Genomic DNA, 19,760 nt, shown 5'->3' with positions numbered 1-19,760 from the left:
ATGTGGAGAATGACACCAACTTGAAGCAAGGCTGTTTTGGTGATCACAGAATGGGCAGTAGCCAATGATGAAAGCTGCAATTCAGAAAAACATTAATAGGCAACCACAACACATGATGATTTTTTTTGGGAAATAGTTCATTGTATGTGAACAGTACAAATTATAAAGCAATTCAAATATTTAATAACACGAGAGTTACTTAAAATTACTACATTCTAATATATACAGAGTTCTCATCATCTGAGAACAACAATGCTAATAGAATCTAAAACTACTGCATATTCAATAGGCTGAGCAAAAGCTTCAGGCAGGAATTAGTGCAATTGTAGGAAAGACATCAGTGCAGCATGACTACAAAATTACAGAAATAATCCCTGCAGTTACAATACAGCTTTGAACAAGTAAACTAGGTTTAAAAACAGAGAATAACATTTTAAGTGCTGCATTTCATTCATTGAGTTTGAAGTAATTAGTAATATTGTTATGCAGTTTTTAAAGCATTTTAACATTCCACAATATCCATTATGTTGGAGTGGGAAGTGGTCAGTGACATGACATGTCTATACATAATGAAATCTAACTGAAAGAGCTGTGTGTGTAAAACTTTAAACTTTCTCTAAAAACATTCAGATATTCCAACTGAGACAGCTGTAACAGATCGTAAATAGATACATGGCTGTAACAGTTTATTTATTTAGATTTTCAATTTGCGCACTTCTCGTGTGCCTTTAACTGACTGTATGCTGCACTTCTATCCAGTACTTTTCACAAAGTGTAAAAGTTATTTACAGATACACAATATATTTACATGCTAAATAGCTGCCAGCAAGCACGGAGTCAAACTTTGAGATGTTTATCTCCCAGTCACCTACACCTAATCACCCTTCTGTAATCAAGATAAATCTGAAACAAAATGATTGATTTCGGGGCACAGGTTAATCAGAACTCAATCATGGGCATCGCCAGTCATCAAGTCCTGATACCTAATGATTCTGAATACTTCTTCACTGAACGTTTATCCAGTGCACTCCAGATCCATCCATGTGATACTTCTACATACACATCCAGAGCAACTAATATTTATATAGTGCTTTTAGCAGAACAAAGCATCCCATGGTACTTCATAGCAGGAACCAAACAGAAAGGTGGGGCAGTAGTTCAAGAGGGCACGGAGGCTGGAATTTGGCTTGTTAAGGGGCAAGGGTACACGATGCAAGAATGAAGTGGGGAATTGATGAGATTGGACTGCAGATTGATGGCAAACAGCGTGTTGGCAGGGCATGAGGGAGAAAAAGGAGGGGGAGGAATGGGAGTTCCGATATGAGGTGGGTGTGCCTCGGGGAGGAAATGATTTGGCCTGGGAGTGGGAGCATGCAAGTCTTAAATTACAAAACCAAATTGCCAGTTCAATGTGTTGAAAAATGGAAATCTCACAGGAAAATAATATGTCCCATCAATCAGCCTCTTTGAGAATGGGTCAAGGAAACATTCAGCAAGGGACAAATGTCTCAAATTAAACCACACTAGCCAGGAAAAGATCTTAAAACATAAGGGAAGCCACAAACTGGGATATGTGGTTTATTGCCCAAGAGATTTCAAGAACACTAAGGGACGGGGGCACCAGGAGACAGGGGGTATTGAATACTTACCTCCGACTTCAAATAAAATTCCAACAGACCAAAAAAGAAAGAATTACAGGATAATCATCTCTTTCATGAAGAAATCTAATGGGCAGTAGGTAGCTTAATCTAAAAATATTAAAGTTGCTAGCATGAACTGTAATTCTAGTGTCCCCAAACCACCTCGAGGCGCAGTTTTACTACCAGCACCATATTTCATTTTTCTAGGAAACCAGGAGCATTGTGTTGCATGTTTGCCGTGGGTGCAATCTTAAAATGGGTGTAACCAAGAGTTCATTCATTATTAACTGCAAAATGGAGACATTAATTGCTGCAATCTTACCCATCTGGCAGTTGCAATGGCACCACCAGGGGCTGGGAACATCAAGCAGAGTCTCCAGTCGTGTGCAACGGAAAAGCTGAAGGGCAACCAAAATGTGAAATTGGGATTTGAAGGTCGGTATGGACCCTGTTGTCTCAAAAAGTCTATTTCAAAATGTTTTAAAATTACTTGTGACTCATCCATCCCTCAACACAACATTTGAGTCATTAGTCACCAAGGGTTGTGCTTCGCTGGAACACTTTCCCTCAAACAGCTGTGGAGAAGAGATGAATGAGGAATTTCAAAATTGAAATAGATATATTTTTGTTAGGTCAGGGTGCTAAGGATTATGAAACCAAGGTGGGTAAATGCCGTTAAAACATGGGCCATATTTGATCGGAGTGGTGCCCAAGGACTTGAGGGGCTGAATGGTCAACTCCTCTTTCTAGTAGACAGTTGGCCAACTGTCCCGTTTCTCAACAGTTAACTGACCATGTGAACAGCCATCAAGTTGTATGCTGGGCTGTTTTACAACACAGCACGCTTAACAATAAAAAGGGGGCGCTGGTAAGCAAACAGTGATATGGAGAGACAGGAATTGAGGTTCGGGTTCTGCCTAGCCTGGCGTTCAATTTGAGTCACCTCAAACCTAAGATACAAAGCTGATCCCAGACAGGAGTTAAGTCTTGGTAATCTCTGGCACAATGTATTAATAATTACAAGAGGCTTGGTTAAAACTATCAAGAACAGACAGCAAGGGAAGCATGGTGGCACAGTGGTTAGCACTGCAGTCTCACGGCACAGAGGTCCCAGGTTCGATCCCGGCTCTGGGTCACTGTCCGTGTGGAGTTTGCACATTCTTCCCGTGTTTACGTGGGTTTAGCCCCCACACCCCAAAGATGTGCAAGGTAGGTGGACTGAACACGCTAAATTGCCCCTTAATTGGAAAAAATGAATTGGGTACTCTAAATTTTTTATTTTAAAAAGAACAGACCAGCACCAGCCATCACGCGAGCCAGATGATGAACAGGAATGAAAATATGGCAGAACAAAAATCTCTGTCAGAATAAAAGGAGAAGAATAATGTTTTATAGGGACATGCTTCACAAAGCCCTGTGTTTCTAACTTTTATAAAAATTCATTTACGGGAAGTGGGTGTCGCTGGTTAGGCTAGTTTATATTGTCCATCAGAAGATGCTGGTGAGTTGCCTGAGGTACACCCACAGTGCTGTGAGAGGGAGTTCCAGGATGTTGCCCCAGCGACAGTGAAGGAACACTGATATATTTCCAGGTCAGGGTGATGAGTGACTTGGCAGATAGCCTCCAGGTGGTGGGGTGTTCCAGGTATCTGCTTTTTTTTTTGTTCATGAGATGTGGTCACATGTACACCAGGCCAGATAAGTATGACAGATGTCCTTCCCTAAAGGACATTGGTGAACCAAATGAGTTTTTATGACAATCAGCAATGGTTTCATGGTCATCATTAGACTTTTAATTCCAGATTTATTTTTGTTGAATTCAAATTTCACCAACTGCAGTGGCGGGATTCGAACCCGGGTCCCCAGAGGTTTCTGGTTTACTGGTCCAGTGACAATACCACTACGCCACCACCTCCCCAACTGCTGGTAACGGTTGTGGGTTTGAAAGGTGTTGTCTAAGGAACCTTGGCGAGTTACTGCAGTGCAACTTGTGGAAGGGGAGCAATCAAGTGGGCTGCTTTGTTCTGGATGGTGTCGAGCGTCTGTAGCAAACGTCACAATTGGACAAAGGGAAAAGTAACAAAGGCAAGGAGGTTTGGTTGAGAAATCTGACTCCTTTAACCAAATGTAGTTCCAGCTGCACAATCTAATGCTAAAGAAACATCTTTAATATACGCTACACTTAACTAGAGTAATGGAACAAGGTGATTCAACAGAACCAGGACTGGAGAGGGAACTTTTATGAGGAACCCAAGGAGGGAAGCAATTGGGAGCAATATATGCAAAATACGGAGTTGTGTTTCTAAACAGATTGGCTAAAAGTATAAACTCATTAATGATATTTCAGAGTTCCAATAATTTGCGCTGGATTAAAATACTTGATTTTGGTAACTATTAGGTTTTCACAAAAATTAGACTATAACAATTTAAAAAATAAACAAATTTCTTTATGCCAGCCCACTCCCACAAATTATGCCAAGTTTCTATTACTGGATAAATAATTCAAAGAACAGCCCTACGGTATCTGTGTATTTGAAAACATATGCTTATTTTACACTTAAATCTCAAAAACAAATGACGTATAATTCATAATTCACTGCTAGGAAATGCCCCAAACACCAGTTACATTTCGTCTGACCGTGGATGTGCTTTTATTATTACTGTTGCAGTGTGTTCAGTCCAGTTTGACTTGTTGACTGGTGAAGTGGAGATGCCATAGCCCCCCTTTTCATTTCCTGAAGGTGCTCTTCCCAGGCTTGTATCCTCTGGGACAGGAGCCTTCACTATTCTATCCATATCTGAAGAGGAATTTGTGTTTAGCATTGACGTGGATTCTGCCTTTTCCAAGTCTGAAGCTTCAGGTGTGCTGTTCAGACTTCCTGACAATAATGCTCGAGGAGTTTCTCGATCCAGCCCATGATCCTTTTCCATTATCTCTGGATCAGCCTCCGGATTGTGGGTGTTTACCACCAAGCGTACATGGGATGAATCGCTGTCAAGCAAAGTCCGGGAAAGTACTGCAAAAAAACAAAGGACCTGGCATCACAATCAATAACACAATGAGCAACAGCCAGTTTAAAGCAAATTTCTTATTTGGGATAATAGTGCATCTTCTGAGACCAACTTTAAAACTCTCAAGAAGGCTGATGGAATGTGGGCCTTAACTGCAAGGGGGCTTGAGTACAGGAGGCACAAAAACTTGCTTCAATTGTATAGCAGCTTGGTTAGACTACAGTTGGAATACTGTGTGCAGTTTTGTTCCTCTTACCTTAGGAAGGATATTATTGCCATAGAGGGACTGCAACCAGACTTTTCTGGGGATGGCAGGACTGTCCAATCAGGAGATTGGGGAAACTGGGCCTGTATTCCCTGCAGTCTAGAAGCAGGGGATCTCCGAATCCACTTAGGACCGAGATGAGGAGAAATATTTTTATTCAGAGGGTTGTGAATCTTTGGGATTCTCCACTCTAGAAGGCTGTGGAAGCTCAGTCATTGAGTATGTTTAAAGCATCGATTGACAGATTTCTAAATACATAAAGGGATATGGGGATAGTGTGGGAAAAAGGCAGTGAAATGGATGATCAGCCATGATCATATTGAATGGCAGAGCAGGCTTGATGGGCTGAATGGTCTACTCCTCCTCCTATGATGAACATATAGTACTCAGTCATAGAGTAGCTTCTATAAAAGTATAGCAATCCCTTCTGATTCATAAAAAGAGTCTCAATGACTGTGGCTGATATCAACAAAGTGCAAACGAGGGCTCAAATTTGAAATGAGCTCTTCTGACACGGTTGATGATAACTTGGGGAATTGTTTCGGTGAATTACAATGCTGAAAGAGCAATTCCCAATCTTAATTCTGACTCCCTAAGTGTTAATGAAAGTTGAAAATTGCAGGAAAACTCAGCATGCCTGGCAGTATGTGTGGAGAGATAAAGCGAGTGAACATTTCAAGTTTATGACCTTTTATTGACCTGAAATATTGGATGAATTTTTGTTCTGGGGTCGGGTCCATGACATTGAGATAACCTCCAGGTCCTGCATGTTCCAGTTTTTTAAGGGACAGAGAGGGCGCCAGAAGCTAGAGTAGCCCACGCATCACTTTTAATTGTAACTTTAAAATGGTCACAGCTGTCAAACTCTCCTTGTGTGTGTGGGGGGGGGGGGGGGGGGGGGGGGGGAGACACACAGCCTCCGCAGTGAGGCCTGCAGCCATTTGTACGTCGACTGCGGGAGTGAATAGTGGAAGTGCTGGCTGTCTGCTGCCAAGGGACTGCCTCCTTTGTCTGTACTTCGAGTCAGTGCAGAGGAGAAGCTTTAATAAGCCCCTTAATTGGCTGATGTAGCTACCTGCTGCTTTCAGGTAGATAGCTGCTTTACCCTCGACCAGTCTCCTGGAAAGTGGCCTGGTGGCTGACCATGTCAGCAAACCAGCGTGCCAGCAGCTACGGAAAGTTCTAGGCCTGTCTGCCTCTGGCACGGATTAAAAATTCAGCCCGCTATTGTTTATTGCTCCACAGATGCTGCCCGAGCTGTTGAACACTTCCAAAATTTTCTGATTTTATTTAAGATTTTTAGCATCCATAGAATGTTTCTCTTAGTATTAAAACTTTGAACCCATTATCAGTAATTTGCCTGCATCAACTGTGACAATTCCATTCTTAATTTTGAATACTTCAATTGGAGTATCGTTACTTTTCCAAGTAAAACGAGTCCACATTTTTTGTCTTTCATCTTTAAATTTAACTTTAAATTCCAAATATCAAGCCTTATCAAGGAGGTACATTCGTATTCCAATCCCTTGTCAACACAAAGTCAACAATGTGTCTTATTTGCTATTTTTCTAAACTACAGCTAAGGATGTACTTACGATTCCATACAATTAGTTACTGAAATTCCAAATGTCTTCCTTGAGCAATTCATTAGAGCATCTAAAATATCCATTCCCTAGCAGATTAATCCTAAAACAAATTGCTTCTCACTTACCTTAGGTGAATTGGCCATGATAAATTGCCCTTAGTGACCAAAAAAAGTGAGGAGGGGTTATTGGGTTATGGGGATAGGGTGGAAGTGAGGGCTTAAGTGGGTCGGTGTAGATTTGATGGGTCGAATGGCCTCCATCTGCACTGTATGTTGTATGTACTATACTCTATGTATGTACCTTTGAGAAAAAATACTTGTGCACTAAATTTACAGTTTTGTACATTGTGAAAATACGAACAGAATCATTCTCACAGAATAGCTATAAGCGCCATAGACTTTTTCTTAAACGTTGTAAACTATGTTTACGAAACTACAATACTACAATTTAAATTGTTTATGATGTTAGCAGAAAAAGTAATACTCAAGCAGTTTGTTATCAACAAAATTAAAGCCTTTCAAACTCACACTTTTCAAATTAAAGAAACTATTTGGACATCTAAATATCTGTTTTTTTTCTGGACACATTTCGAGGGGGGGGGTAAAAAAAAAAACTTTTTGGTTTGTAGCAGAATTAGTGCAGTTCAGAGGTGAAAGGGTTGCAACAAGTGAATGCGTCTAATCCAAAATTCTCCTGCCTGCGTTCAAATCCCTGCATGGCCTCACCCATTCCATACTTTGTATCTCTCCAGTGCCATATCCCCATGCTGTTCAATCCTCTAGCTGCAGCCACTTGTGATACCTGTTCAATACCACCCTTCACTCTCCTTTCACCCTTAGGCTTTCAGCCACTAAGACTGGGGGAAGCAGCGTGGGCAGTGAAGGGCGGAGCGAGCAAGACTTCATTTCAGGAAACATCAAGAGCAGAGTGGCGTTAGCTGCCGCTACTGCCTATCTGTAGATTCAGAGCCCGTGTTCGGAAACAAAAATCATGGCGCAACAGGAAAGCGGGTAGGTGATTGGTTTGTGGGTACTTCCTATTTATCATTTCCAAACTAGGAAATTTCAATCGGAGTGTTGGCCCAGTATTCACTAGAGTTTAGAAGAATGAGGGGAAATCTTATTGAAATGTATCAGATCCTGACGGAACTTGGCAGGGTGGATGCTGAATGGATGTTTCACCTTGTGGGAGAGACTAGACTAGGGGGCACTTATTAAAATAAGGGGTCTCCCACTTAAGATGGAAATGAGCAGAGGTTTTTTTCTCTCAAAAGCATTGGTGGCCTGTGGAATTCTCATCCCCAGAGTGCAGTGGAGGTAGGGTCATTGAATATTTGTAAGGCTGAGTTAGGTAGACTCCTAACTGACAAGGCAGTCGAAGGGTATGGGGGTAGGCAGGAAAGTAGAGGCCACAATCAGATCAGCATGGTCTTATCAAATGGCAGAGCAGGCTCGAGAAACCGAATAGCCTACTCCTGCTTCTGATTCATATGTTCAAACGACTCTCTGGAACTTCATCCATATGCTTCTATCCTTTTTGGCGATCTTCCTTAAAACCCAGTCTCTGGACAGCAGGGTGGCGCAGTGGTTAGCACTTCTGCCTCACAGCACCGAGGTCCCAGGTTCGATCCCAGCTCTGGGTCACTGTCCGTGTGGAGTTTGCACATTCGCCCCGTGTTTGTGTAGGTTTCCACAACCCAAAGATGTGCAGAGTCGGTGGATTGGCCATGTTAAATTGTCCCTTAATTGGAAAAAATGAATTCGGTACTCTAAATTTAATAAGCCCTTCTCTGGCTCGGAATTCAGTTTTCTCCTCAATTCTCTGAAGCACCTCAAGATGTATTATTCGGCTTTGACAGGGCTTTATAAAATGGGAGATGATGCTGTTGAAATTGTTCTTCGATTCTAATGTCCAATTAAAAAGCATGAATCAAATGACATGTATTGTAAAACTGCAAGGTGTTCATCAGCAACTTACTAGCTCATATATACAATTTAATATCAAATACATTAAACTGTATGAAGTGCAACTTTGCTGCTCCCAATTCTTAAAGTGAATCTTTTTTTGAAGTTTAACATTTATTTCACTCTGTACGTTGAAAACCAGGAGAGGTATGGATGGGAATATTTAAGCAGGGAAGCATTGATCTTGCCTCGGATTTTAGATCCACGGAGTGCTGCTTTTTATACATATTTTTAAAAATATTTTCTCACCACTGTATGACTCATCCTGGGCCCCCAGCTTTGCACCAAAAGGGTTGATACTTGGGAAAATGATGAGTGTAAAAGACAACAGGAACACCTAGAAAAAAATAAAATTGGCAATTAACTTTACTGGTTATTAACAATTGAAAATATACAATATAGATAAAATGAAGCGAGTGAAAGTGATAGCTTGCACATGCCTAAGGGCACCATGAGGGAGACATCCATGAGGAACCCACAATGCCCTGTTTAATCAATGGGTGGAGAATAACATGGAAAGATAGATGAATGAAATAGAAAAAATATTTTAAAGTCCTCTGAATATCTCCTCCAGCATAGCCCAATATTGACAACAGCTGGGTATGTTTAAAATAAAATGGTCAGCAAGAAATTGTTGAACAGATAGCACTTCAAAATACAGAATTATTTCTCATTTCAATTTTTTGTCCTCTCTTTTGACACTGAATCATGATTAAGTTAGTTCCACAATTCCAGCTGTCATCCGGAACTTCATCTCAGTACAATACTTCACGTGGGAAAATATCCATGATTGTACAGCCAGTGTCACAGCTGTACTGATTCTGTCATTATCAGATCTCTGCACAGAGACATGAGCTGTCTGATCCTGATCCTAGTCAAGAAAACATCTGCAACTCCCCTATTGCGATCGACCTTGTCTCTAACATGGCTTCGTTATTCCCATTGTACCAATCACAGATTGCGCCATCTGATCACTTCCACGTGTAACTTTCCACTCGCGTCTCGCTTACACCACCACCCTACCTCCTCGTCTCCACCCAAAAAACTACAACCATCCCCCCCCCACCCCCAGACCACCAATTTACATAGTTTATGCAGTTTCAAAATCCCAGTTGTCAACCTTTGACCCTCCATTCCCCGCAACACTTCCGCCTCCAGCTATTGATCTGCTGAACCGCAATGGAGCTTTGATGCCTTAGTCCCCATTAAAACCATTACTCTCCCTCACCCCGGCCATTTCCTCTCTCATCCTGGATTGCAAAGAAATCCCCCTCCAGCTTCTTTACTGCAAACAATCTTTTAAATCCCTCTCCCCTGTCCCCTCCACTGGAGTTCATGGACTCCTTTGTCACCAAGACCAAGACCTTCCACCAGTTGCCACTCCTGCATCCCTCTTTTCCACTAGCCCACCTGGCCAAACCTTCTCCAAAATTCCCTGTTGTCCTGGCCTCACACCTTGTTTTAGTTTCTCTCCTTTCTCCCCTCATGCCCTCTCCAAGCTCATCTTGTCCAAGCGCCTCCTACTCCTGCTAAACTGCCGACCACTCAAATTCCCGTCCTGGTCCCCACGTTAGCCAATGACGTTAACAGTTTTCTCGCTTCAGGTGTTGTCCCTCCCTCCATCAAATCACCTGTCAAAGATCGGGACACCATTTAAAAATCTCCTCCTGCACTGATGAGTTCTGGCGAGCGGAGCTCCTCAGTGCAGGATCTGGGACTAAGTACAACCTCGGCGGGGCATTCCCTGCTGAGCCCCGGATTGCAACAAAGTCCTGTTTGATAGCGCGGTATTTCCCAGCGCTGCATCAGTACATACCTGGCTAAATGTGCTCAACATGGGACTCTGTTTCGATTAGATTGCGCCCTTGAAGTCATATTTCACCAGAGATAAGCTTTGAATCACACATTTGCGGCATCACTATTTTCACCTCAAAACATCACAAACCTCTTTCTTCTCAGCTTATCTTCTGCTGAAACCCTCATTCGTGCCTCTGTTACCTCGAGGCTTGACTATTCTAACGCATACATAAGGGGTGGGCAACAGGAAGGCTACCCAAGAATTGTAGAGCACCCCCACCTCACACCAGCAAACCCCACCACTGGGGGCCTGCAAACATCTCCCCATTGTGCAAAACCTTTGCAGAGATTTTGATGCCTTTAAACAGCGTGGCATCATAGATATCATAGAATTTAGAGTGCAGGAGGCCGCCATTCGGCCCATCGAGTCTGCACTGGCTCTTGGAAGAGCACCCTACCCAAGGTCAACACCTCCACCCTATCCCCATAACCCAGTAACCCCACCCAACACCAAGGGCAATTTTGGACACTAAGGGCAATTTATCATGGCCAATCCACCTAACCTGCACATCTTTGGACTGTGGGAGGAAACCGGAGCACCCGGAGGAAGCCCACGCACACACGGGGAGGATGTGCAGACTCCACACAGACAGTGACCCAAGCCGGAATCGAGCCTGGGATCCTGGAGCTGTGAAGCAATTGTGCTATCCACAATGCTACCGTGCTGGCATTGCAAGTATTAACCTTTACAGGCATGAGCTGCGAGTCAGAGCGGAGAGTTTAAAAGATCGCGGCCTAGTTTCGGGAGCCGTTCGGAGGAGGAGGAGCAGTCTCTGTCAGGGAGAGAACCTGAGAACATCTAAGACACTCAGAAGGTAAGTAAGTGATTTTTACTCATTTTTACTTTTATACCTTTTTCAAATTGTGTGTGTCGGGGGGAAACTGAAGTGCCATCACAGAAAAGCTGTGACCTGAGTGGCTGGTTGGGAATCTACACTAAATTAAAAAAATTAAGCATTGGTAACTAATTAAATATAATTACTTATTTATAATTTAGAGGGGTATCTAAGCCAGAGATCGGAGAGTACTATATTTAGCTTTCGCATTTATATTAGAAATCTAGTGCTAGGAAACAGTAACTTTGAAAACATTTTAAAAATATTAAAAAAAAAAATTTTTTAACTTTTAATTTTAATTAATTGACGCAATGTCAGTTAGAGGGGTGCAGTGCTCTGACTGTGAGATGTGGCAGGTCCGGGAGGCTTCCAGCGTCCCGGGTGGCTTCATCTGCAGAAAGTGCACCCAACTGGAGCTCCTCACAGACCGCATTGTTCGGTTGGAGCAGCAGTTGGATGCACTTAGGAGCATGCAGGTGGCGGAAAGCGTCATAGATAGCAGTTATATAAATATGGTCACACCCAAGGTGCAGGCAGAGAAATGGGTGACCACCAGAAAGGGCAGGCAGTCAGTGCAGGAATCCCCTGTGGTTGTCCCCCTCTCGAACAGGTATACCCCTTTGGATACTGTCGGGGGGGATAGCCTATCAGGGGAAAACAGCAGCAGCCAGAGCAGTGGCACCACGGCTGGCTCTGATGTTCAGAAGGGAGGGTCAAAGCGCAGAAGAGCAATAGTAATAGGGGACTCTATAGTCAGGGGCACAGATAGGCGCTTCTGTGGACGTGAAAGAGACTCCAGGATGGTATGTTGCCTCCCTGGTGCCAGGGTCCAGGATGTCTCCGGACGGGTAGAGGGCATCCTGAAGGGGGAGGGCAAACAGGCAGAGGTCATTGTACATATTGGTACTAACGACATAGGCAGGAAGGGGCATGAGGTCCTGCAGCAGCAGTTCAGGGAGCTAGGCAGAAAGTTAAAAGACAGGACCTCTAGGGTTGTAATCTCGGGATTACTCCCTGTGCCACGTGCCAGTGAGGCTAGAAATAGGAAGATAGAGCAGCTAAACACGTGGCTAAACAGCTGGGGTAGGAGGGAGGGTTTCCGTTATCTGGACCACTGGGAGCTCTTCCGGGGCAGGTGTGACCTATATAAGGACGGGTTGCATCTAAACCGGAGAGGCATAAATATCCTGGCCGCGAGGTTTGCTAGTGTCACACGGGGGGGTGGGTACGGGAGCAATAGGTCAGAAGGTGAGAGCATTGAGGGAGAACTAGGGAATAGGGACAGTGGGGCTCTGAGGCAGAGCAGACAGGGAGAAGTTGCTGAACACAGCGGGTCTGGTGGCCTGAAGTGCATATGTTTTAATGCAAGAAGTATTACGGGTAAGGCAGATGAACTTAGAGCTTGGATTAGTACTTGGAACTATCATGTTGTTGCCATTACAGAGACCTGGTTGAGGGAAGGGCAGGATTGGCAGCTAAACGTTCCAGGATTTAGATGTTTCAGGCGGGATAGAGGGGGATGTAAAAGGGGAGGCGGAGTTGCGCTACTGGTTAGGGAGAATATCACAGCTGTACTGCGGGAGGACACCTCAGAGGGCAGTGAGGCTATATGGGTAGAGATCAGGAATAAGAAGGGTGCAGTCACAATGTTGGGGGTTTACTACAGGCCTCCCAACAGCCAGAGGGAGATAGAGGAGCAGATAGGTAGACAGATTTTGGAAAAGAGTAAAAACAACAGGGTTGTGGTGATGGGAGACTTCAACTTCCCCAATATTGACTGGGACTCACTTAGTGCCAGGGGCTTAGACGGGGCGGAGTTTGTAAGGAGCATCCAGGAGGGCTTCTTTAAACAATATGTAGACAGTCCAACTAGGGAAGGGGCGGTACTGGACCTGGTATTGGGGAATGAGCCAGGCCAGGTGGTAGATGTTTCAGTAGGGGAGCATTTCGGTAACAGTGACCACAATTCAGTAAGTTTTAAAGTACTGGTGGACAAGGATAAGAGTGGTCCTAGGATGAATGTGCTAAATTGGGGGACGGCTAATTATAACAATATTAGGCGGGAACTGAAGAACATAGATTGGGGGCGGATGTTTGAGGGCAAATCAACATCTGACATGTGGGAGGCTTTCAAGTGTCAGTTGAAAGGAATTCAGGACCGGCATGTTCCTGTGAGGAAGAAGGATAAATACGGCAATTTTCGGGAACCTTGGATAATGAGAGATATTGTATGCCTCGTCAAAAAGAAAAAGGAGGCAGTTGTCAGGGCTAGAAGGTTGGGAACAGACAAAGCCTGTGTGGAATATAAGGAAAGTTGGAAGGAACTTAAGCAAGGAGTCAGGAGGGCTAGAAGGGGTCACGAAAAGTCATTGGTAAATAGGGTTAAGGAAAATCCCAAGGCTTTTTACACGTACATAAAAAGCAAGAGGGTAGCCAGGGAAAGGGTTGGCCCACTGAAGGATAGGCAAGGGAATCTATGTGTGGAGCCAGAGGAAATGGGCGAGGTACTAAATGAATACTTTGCATCAGTATTCACCAAAGAGAAGAAATTGGTAGATCTTGAGTCTGGAGAAGGGAGTGTAGATAGCCTGGGTCACATTGAGATATAAAAAGACGAGGTGTTGGGTGTCTTAAAAAATATTAAGGTAGATAAGTCCCCAGGGCCTGATGGGATCTACCCCAGAATACTGAAGGAGGCTGGAGAGGAAATTGCTGAGGCCTTGACAGAAATCTTATGGATCCTCACTGTCTTCAGGGGATGTCCCGGAGGACTGGAGAATAGCCAATGTTGTTCCTCTGTTTAAGAAGGGTAGCAAGGATAATCCAGGGAACTACAGGCCGGTGAGCCTTACTTCAGTGGTAGGGAAATTACTGGAGAGAATTCTTCGAGACAGGATCTACTCCCATTTGGAAGCAAATGGACGTATTAGTGAGAGGCAGCATGGTTTTGTGAAGGGGAGGTTGTGTCTCACTAACTTGATAGTGTTTTTCGAGGAGGTCACTAAGATGATTGATGCAGGTAGGGCAGTGGATGTTGTCTATATGGACTTCAGTAAGGCCTTTGACAAGGTCCCTCATGGTAGACTAGTACAAAAGGTGAAGTCACACGGGATCAGGGGTGAGCTGGCAAGGTGGATACAGAACTGGCTAGGTCAGAGAAGGCAGAGAGTAGCAATGGAAGGATGCTTTTCTAATTGGAGGGCTGTGACCAGTGGTGTTCCACAGGGATCAGTGCTGGGACCTTTGCTGTTTGTAGTATATATAAATGATTTGGAGGAAAATGTAACTGGTCTGATTAGTAAGTTTGCAGACGACACAAAGGTTGGTGGAATTGCGGATAGCGATGAGGACTGTCAGAGGATACAGCAGGATTTAGATTGTTTGGAGACTTGGGCGGAGAGATGGCAGATGGAGTTTAATCCGGACAAATGTGAGGTAATGCATTTTGGAAGGTCTAATGCAGGTAGGGAATATACAGTGAATGGTAGAACCCTCAAGTGTATTGAAAGTCAAAGAGATCTAGGAGTACAGGTCCACAGGTCACTGAAAGGGGCAACACAGGTGGAGAAGGTAGTCAAGAAGGCATACGGCATGCTTGCCTTCATTGGCCGGGGCATTGAGTATAAGAATTGGCAAGTCATGTTGCAGCTGTATAGAACCTTGGTTAGGCCACACTTGAGAGTATAGTGTTCAATTCTGGTCACCACACTACCAGAAGGATGTGGAGGCTTTAGAGAGGGTGCAGAAGAGATTTACCAGAATGTTGCCTGGTTTGGAGGACATTAGCTATGAGGAACGGTTGAATAAACTCGGTTTGTTCTCACTGGAACGAAGGAGGTTGAGGGGCGACCTGATAGAGGTCTACAAAATTATGAGGGGCATAGACAGAGTGGATAGTCAGAGGCTTTTCCCCAGGGTAGAGGGGTCAATTACTCGGGGGCATAGGTTTAAGGTGAGAGGGGCAAGGTTTAGAATAGATGTACGAGGCAAGTTTTTTACGCAAAGGGTAGTGGGTGCCTGGAACTCGCTACCGGAGGAGGTGGTGGAAGCAGGGACGAGTGACATTTAAGGGGCATCTTGACAAATACATGAATAGGATGGGAATAGAGGGATACGGACCCAGGAAGTGTAGAAGATTGTAGTTTAGTCGGGCAGCATGGTCGGCACGGGCTTGGAGGGCCGAAGGGCCTGTTCCTGTGCTGTACATTTCTTTGTACCTTGCAATTATTTTAAGCCACCGAGAGAGCAAATAGCACAGCAAATCACACCCTAGACACAGACGACACAGTCTGACTGTTTGATAGCTTATTCTTACCATTATGCAAGTGCTGATGTTAGCACTTTTGGTGGTGGTTTGCTTGACCAATGCTTGCAGCTTCCTTAACTGTTCAATTAGGGACCTATCATAAAATAAATCAAAAATTAAGTTCCTCATTAACATACCATAAGAAGCTAGGTGGGTGATAAAAGTAGATGTTGCTTATACTGTATTTCTGCTTCATTTGATCATCTTAATGTTATGTACATTCATCTTCATTAATACACGGTTTGAATATTTCTATTAAAAATATACACAAGATAAAACAAACCGTTTTGCAATGGGTTTATAAGCCAAACAAAAACTAAGTACCTAAAATGTTATTTCACAACAATCAATTGTTGATCGCTAGCCTGGAACCTGCCATGGATTATAACAAGACTGCAATTAACAATGGGGTAGTGCAGTCAACCAGCCACACAGAGATTTCTAACTAATATTCACTAGAAGCACAAGCTGCCCATTTGGCCCCTCCGGCCTACTCCACCAGTTAATAAGCTCCTGGCTGATCTGATGTGGCCTTAACTCCACCTCCCTGCCTGTTCCCCCATAACACCTGACTCCCTTCTCAAATCAAAAATCTGTCTGACTCAGCCTTGAACATATTCCGTGATCCAGCCTCCACAGCCTGCTGGGGGAGGGAATTCCAAATACTAACGGCCCGGAGGAAGAAAATCCTCCTCATCTGTGTCTTAAATGGGAGATCCCTTATTTTACACTGCGTCCCCCATGAGAGGAAACATCCTCTCGGCCTCCAACCTGTCAAGCCCCCTCAGAATTTTGTATATGCCAATCAGATCATCTCGCCGCCTTCTGAACTCCCATTGTATAGGCCTAACCTACTCAACCTTTCCTCATAAGACAGATCTCTCTTCCCAGGAATCAGCCTAATGAATCTTCTCTGATCTGCCTCCAAAGCAAGAATATCTCTCCTTAAGTAAAGTGACCAAACCTATATAGAGTACTCGGGTGTGGTCTCACTAGTGCTCAGTACAGTTGTAGCGAGACTACACTTCTTTTATACTTCACTCCCTGTGCCATAAAGGTCAACACTCAATTTGACTTCTTAATTGCTTGCTGCACCTACATGCTGACTTTGTAATTCACATACAAGGATATCCTGGTCTCTATGTACTGTCGCAGCCTGCAGTCTCTCTCCATTTAAATATCATTCTGCTTTTCTACTCTTCCTGCTAAAAGTGGATTAGTTCACATTTTTCAACATTATACTCCTGTCAATTTTTGCCCACCCATTTAACCTATCTAAATCCCTGTGCAGACTCTTTGTATCATCCTCACAACTCGCTCTCCTACCTATGTTCATATCATCAGCAAATCTGATAATACAGTTCGCCCATTCAACCAAGTCATTCATATGGATCATAAATAGTTGAGTTGCTGCAACACTTCATACGTTAAGAGTTTGTCAACCTGAAAATTACCCATTTTTCCCGACTCTTTTGTTTCTTGTTAGTTAACCAATCCCGTATCCATGCTAGTATATTACCCCATCACAATAAGCTTTTGTCTGGTGTTGTAACTTTTTACGCGAAACCTTTTGAAAATCTGAATACATATGACCATGATTTCCAAGATGGCGGGGTTTCATAGAATTTACAGTGCAGAAGGAGGCCATTCGGCCCATCGAGTCTGCACCGGCTCTTGGAAAGAGCAACCTACCCAAGGTCCACACCGCCACCCTATCCCCATAACCCAGTAACCCCACCCAACACTAAGGGCAATTTTGGACACTAAGGGCAATTTATCATGGCCAATCCACCTAACCTGCACATCTTTGGACTGTGGGAGGAAACCGGAGCACCCGGAGGAAACCCACGCACACACGGGGAGGATGTGCAGACTCCGCACAGACAGTGACCCAAGCCGGAATCGAACCTGGGACCCTGGAGCTGTGAAGCAATTGTGCTATCCACAATGCTACCGTGCTTCTCTTCTGAAGAGTCAGCGGAGAACGCATCCCCACCAACATTGGCTGTTCCCCCTGCCATTTAAAATTCCAATGAGCATTAATTGGCTATAGATGGGATTTCTGTCCCTCACTGGTGAGAAGTTCCACCTCTTAGAGTTGTTAGCCAAACGGATTGTCCCAGCAGTGCCAGAACCTGCAGTGGAAGGAGAAGTAGATCTCAGCCTTCAAGCCATGGGAGTCCAGGATCAGGCAAGTGTGGGAGCTCAGAGTGGGTATGGGAGGTGGGGCCTGGAGGTTGGGCAGAGAGGGAGGTGGGGGTGTTCCTGATGTCGAAAGGAGACGGTTGATGAAGGTGCCCACCTCATTCCTGCCCGAGGACTGAGCACGGTCACTTTCAGAGCCTCCCTACTGCCCCTGAGCTCTTCCAGTCAGCCTGAAAATTGAGGCTGGGCAGGAAATGGCCCTTAAGAGGTCTTAAGGGCCTCAGTTGGGGAAGGGTGGGCAGGCTGGTCTCGGCCTTGCCTGTCCCACAGTAAAAGGTTGAGGCAGGTGGGAGCTTTGTAGGAAGGCCAGCTGAGGAAACCCATTGGGGGAACACAAAATTCTGTTCTACAACTACTGAGTCCCCTTTATCCAGCCTGTCACATCCTCAAAGAGCTTCAATAAATTTGTCAAACATGATTTCCTTTTCACAAAACCATGCTGACTCTGCCTGCTGGTATTACGATTTTCTAAATGTCCTGTTGCTACCTCTTTAATAATGGCTTCCAGCATTTTCCCAATGATAGATGTTTGGCTAACTGGCCTATAGTTTCCTGCTTTCTTCCTCCCTCTTAATCAGAGGTGTGGCATTTGCAATTTTGGAAGATTTCAACCAAAGCATCCACTTTCTCTGCAACCACTTCTTTTAAGACCCTAGGATTTACGTAGTAACTTCATTGCAGTGTTAATGTAAGCCTACTTGTGAGACTACTAAAGATTATTATGATGAAGGCCATCCATCAGGTCCAGGGGGCTTAAGTCCTATTAGTATTCCCAGTACCCAAAGAGAGAAAATGCTGGAAAATCTCAGCAGGTCTGGTAGCATCTGTAGGGAGAGAGAAGAGCTAACGTTTCGAGTCCAGGTGACCCTTTGTCAAAGCTAAAAAACATAGAAAGTGGAAAATATTTATACACTAGGGTGAGGGAATGAAAGATGAGTCATTACCACAGAAACCAAGGGGAAAGAGTGCTAATGGCAGTACCAGAGAGAACAAAAGGTGTGAAAGGCCAAAACGCAGAGAAACTAAAATCAGAGGGTAAGCTGTGACAGATGTAGATGTGGCGGGACATGGGTGGGAGAGGGGTAAAATGGGAAAAAGAGGGGGAAAGGGGGAAGCAAAGGGGAGAAAAGGTAAGAAAAGGGGGGATAATACCGTGGGCAGCACAGTAGCACAAGTGGCTAGCACTGTGGCTTCACAGCGCCAGGGTCCCAGGTTCGATTCCCCACTGGGTCACTGTCTGTGTGGAGTCTGCACGTTCGCCCCGTGTCTGCGTGGGTTTCCCCCGGGGGCTCCGGTTTCCTCCCACAGTCCAAAGACTGCAGTTTAGGTGGATTGGCCATGATAAATTGCCCTTAGTGTCCAAAAAGGTTAGGAGGAATTATTGGGTTACGGGGATAGGGTGGAAGTGAGGGTTTAAGTGGGTTGGTGCAGAAGCGATGGGCCGAATGGCCTCCTTCTGCACTGTATGTTCTAATATATAAATAAATAAAGGAAGACAAGAAAGAAATAAAAGGTAAAAGACAGTTAAAATGAAATGGAATGGAATGAAAACAACGGGGTCAAGGTGGGGTAAGCTGAAGTTGTTGAAGTCGATGTTGAGACCGGAAGGCATGCCTAACCGGAAGATGAGATGCTAACTTTTATCCAGTATTCCCAGTATTTTTTGTCTAGTGATAGTGATCGTTCTGAGCTCTTCCCTCCACTTGCTTCTTGATTTTCACATATTCTTATGTCCTCTGCTTTGAAGACGGATACAGAATACTTGTTCAAAGTCTCTGTCCTTTCCTTGTTTCCCATTATTAATTCCCCAACGCAGTTTTTCAAACATTCTTCCCGGCAATTCACTTGTACAAAATGGCTGACTCTCGCTACTCACAATAGATTCTTTATAGTTACTTATAAAGATGTCACATTCATTGTTGGCACTTCTGTATTATTAAATGTAAAAATTGTAAATGGAGCTGCTGTTTTACCTTAAAGGACAGCTCTATTCTGACACCTTGCTGAAGGATGTAGTTCAGGATTATTTTATATCTTCACACCCATTGTTAGCGTTTGGATAATTGCGTGCAAGCGCTGGAAAGATTAA

At 44.2% G+C, this 19,760-nt stretch overlaps 1 protein-coding gene across 3 annotated transcripts in view; it reads right to left on the bottom strand.

The window, feature by feature from the left end:
- Positions 1-160: 160 nt before the first annotated feature.
- The window catches only part of creb3l3l (cAMP responsive element binding protein 3-like 3 like), a 41,228-nt gene continuing 21,628 nt past the window's right edge, over positions 161-19,760 (bottom strand). For all 3 annotated transcript variants that reach the window (XM_072497201.1, XM_072497202.1, XM_072497203.1), the window contains 3 exons: positions 15,476-15,560; positions 8,717-8,804; positions 161-4,657 (listed from right to left, as the gene is read on the bottom strand). In XM_072497201.1, coding sequence (XP_072353302.1) covers positions 4,263-4,657; positions 8,717-8,804; positions 15,476-15,560 — 568 coding nt within the window. In that variant the 3' untranslated portion in view covers positions 161-4,262. The remainder of the gene's footprint in view (positions 4,658-8,716; positions 8,805-15,475; positions 15,561-19,760) is intronic.

The sequence above is a fragment of the Scyliorhinus torazame genome, chromosome 3 (genome assembly GCF_047496885.1).
Source record: "Scyliorhinus torazame isolate Kashiwa2021f chromosome 3, sScyTor2.1, whole genome shotgun sequence".
NCBI lineage: Eukaryota > Metazoa > Chordata > Chondrichthyes > Carcharhiniformes > Scyliorhinidae > Scyliorhinus > Scyliorhinus torazame.
This window is presented reverse-complemented; position numbering and strand designations above follow the sequence as displayed.